General features: G+C 62.4%; 1 protein-coding gene across 1 annotated transcript in view; it reads right to left on the reverse strand.

The window, feature by feature from the left end:
• CACNA1I (calcium voltage-gated channel subunit alpha1 I) overlaps positions 1–2,829 on the reverse strand; it is a 108,137-nt gene extending 105,308 nt beyond the window's left edge. Inside the window, exon 1 of the mRNA XM_015571918.1 lies at positions 2,558–2,829. Coding sequence (XP_015427404.1) covers positions 2,558–2,810 — 253 coding nt within the window. The 5' untranslated portion in view covers positions 2,811–2,829. The remainder of the gene's footprint in view (positions 1–2,557) is intronic.
• Positions 2,830–3,230: the final 401 nt, after the last annotated feature.

Here is a 3,230-nt window from a genome sequence, read left to right on the forward strand (position 1 = left end):
GCGGAGGACAGCCTGTCTGGGGCCGACCTCCCACGCTGCCCCAGGCCCGCTGGGCTGACCGTGCGCTTCCCACCCGCATTCCTTGGGGCCCTCGACAGGGAGCAGAGTCCTGCAGAGTCTGGGGAGGTGAAGGGTGCTTCCTGGCTGTCACAATGATGGAGGAGCACTGCCTACTATTATCACCACACGTCCTGTAAGGGACAAGGCAGCCAGGACCACAGAGCAGGAGCACAGCCCACATGCCAACAGTGCCCACTGAGGGGCACCGGGTCAGCGCTGGCCTCCCTGAGCTCCCTCGCCGGGAAGCGTCCTAGAGCCCTCAGCATCTGATCAAAGACACTCACACACACACACACACCCAAGCCCCCTAAAACCCAGCCTGAGCACCCCCCAGTCGAGTCTCTGCTGCAGGAGCCCCTGCGGACACCAACATCTGCTGGTGGACACCCAGCATGGCCTCTCCCACGGACCCACTCGGGCTGTCAAATCTCAGCATCGCGTCCACAGGGCCCAGAGACACGGGCCCTCAGCTCCCAAACCAGCACCGTGGCGCCGGACACGGATTTGAAACCGAACTTCACAGTTTGGGGCGCACAGGAGCCTAGAATGTTGGTGTCACTGAACCTTCAGTGTGAATGAAGTGTGAGCCTTAGACGCAGTCGCAGAGTCTGGAATCGGAGTCGTAAGCTCTCTGGTCCAGAAGGCGGCTCAGCAGTTAGGTGGCCACTTCAAGCTGAGGCCTCCATCCCTCGCGCCAGCCTCGGCAGCCTCTGGCTGTAGGCCCCGGGGAGCCCGAAGGTGCTCTGAGCAGGTCCCAGGGCTGGGGTGTCCTCCTAAAGAGAGGCCCACAGCTCTGCACTCCACCCACCCCAGCAGAGACCCTCAGGGTTCCCAGATCTGGGGCGGGAGGGGGGGCGGTTCCAGGGCCCATCATCACCTCAACTCCCAACTCAGCAGGGAGGCCAGCAGACATGGGCTCAGCATGTGCCTCCCCCAGCCTTTCTGGGGTTAACCTCATCACCCCGCCTGCACCCAGGCACCTAGGACGGGGCTCAGGCCCCATGCTGTGTGGCCTCAAGCACCAGTAAGGACTCCGTCCTGCTTGGTGGACCCCAAAAACCATAGGCCACCACACCTGGGTCCCAAAGCCTTCTCCTCAGCAGCTCCCAGCCACAGGCTCACCTCTGCAATCCATCCTCATATCGCGGCTCAGTGGTCCTTCTAATGCAGGTCTCACCACATCGCCTCCCTGCCTTAAACTTCGCCGGGTCTCCACGGCCCTCAGGACGCAGGCATCTCCTCACTCGGCGCAGGGAGCCTGCAACATCTCCCACTGCCCGCCAGCCCCCCTCCCCTCTCTGCCCTCACTCACCCATCCCAGCCACACCAACTGCCCTCAGGCCCTCTCCTCCCCAGGCCTTCGCTCCTGCCGTACCCCTGTCCCCACTGCCCTCTCACCTAACACCACGCACTATTGGAGGCTCAGCTCACACTGCCGATGTCTGCCCAGCGAACACCGAGGAGCACCGTGGCTGTGCCCTGTGCTGGGCGCTGGGGTCCGGCAGTGAACATGACAAGCTCAGTCCGTGTCCTGGTTACGTGGTGGCACCGCCAGAGGAGGCCAATGTTAGGTTCAGGTAGTGACAACCAACAGAGTGGCTGAGGGGAAATCCCAGAGGGCTGCCCTGAGGAGGTGACACAAGCTGTGATTTGAAGAATGCAACAAAGGACTTGCCCAGGTGAAGAGAGACAAAGGGAAGAGCATGTGAGAGGGCCCTGAACCCTAGAAGAGCACGGAGGACACAGCATGGAGAGGCTGGTGAGGGGCACACAGAGTCTGGATCCCAGAGGGCTGCCCTGAGGAGGTGACACCAGCTGTGATTTGAAGGATGCAACAAAGGACTTGCCCAGGTGAAGAGAGCAGGGAAGATCATTTCAGACAAAGGGAAGAGCATGTGAGAGGGCTCTGAAGCCTAGAAGAGCTCAGAGGACACAGCGTGGAGAGGCTGGTGAGGGGCACACAGAGTCTGGTAGGCTGGGTCAGGACTTGGCTGAGGGCAGCGGGAAATGGTTTCGGGTCTGAAGCAGGGGGGTGACATGAGCAGACGAGAGGCACCAGTGAAGGCAGGCAGATTCATGAGGGACTGCTTGCCGCTGCCTCGGGCCCCAAACAGATGCCTGGGGCCCATGCCCATGGGTCCCCGTCTCAGCTCTCATCACCCCAGTGGTCACCACCCATCAGATGGTTCAGTCACTGGGAGCTGGGCCATGGGCCAGGGCCTGACTTAACTCCATCCTCAGTTCCAGTGCAGAGCTGGGGTTCACCCCTGAGGGCTTCCCAGGCCAGCCGGCCACTGGCAGTCAGCAACTTCTAGAATGTTCCCATCAGCATGTCCTCATCAGTCCGACCTCCATGCCCGACGCCTCCCCAGACCCACCACTGAGCTCTCTCCCCACCAACCAGGCATAGCCAGCGGGCTCAGGCCTCCCAACCAGGGCAGGCGTGGCCAGCGGGCTCATCAGGGAACAGGGTGGCCCAGCCAGGGCCCCGACAAGCCCAGGCCGCACGAAGGATATGGGTTACACACCATCTTGATACACCAGTTCCGGGGGCTGGTGGTCTGTCGCAGGCAGAAGAAGGCAACGGGCGCCAGGTCCGGGTGAGGGACGTCTGCGTTGGCTCCATCCTGGGGCTCCTCCAGGCCCGGAGGGGAGGGCGGGGGGCTCCGGGGCTCCGGCTGCTCTGTGACTCCCGGCTCAGGGGCCAGGCACACAGCAGAGGAGGAGGGCGGCGAGCAGCTCTCAGCCATGTCAGCGCCGAGCAGGGAGCCTGGGGGAGAAAAAGAAGTGATACACGGCGGGGTCAGGCCCGGGACACGCTCCCCAGCCAGCCTCCCCCGAAAGGCTGCAGGCCCCCAACCTTGCCCCCTGGGCCCTCAGTTCTTTCCTAACCCCTGGCCATGAGGGAGGAATGAACTGCGGGCCCAGATGCCTCCGAGAGGGAATCTACTTCCAGGCTGGGTGGTCCAGGGCAAGTCCGGTCAACCTCAGTTTGAGGAGATGAAGAGTGGGGGGAGCAAAGCCTTAGATTGTGCCATAGCTGGTTTGGCTCAGTGGATAGAGCATCGGCCTGTGGATCGAAGGGTCCCAGGTTCGATTCCAGTCAAGGCATGTACCTTGGTTGGGGGAACAACCCCAGTAGGGTGTGTGCAGGAGGCAGCCGATCAATG

The sequence above is a fragment of the Myotis davidii genome, unplaced genomic scaffold, assembly GCF_000327345.1.
Source record: "Myotis davidii unplaced genomic scaffold, ASM32734v1 scaffold428, whole genome shotgun sequence".
NCBI classification, from domain to species: Eukaryota; Metazoa; Chordata; class Mammalia; order Chiroptera; family Vespertilionidae; genus Myotis; species Myotis davidii.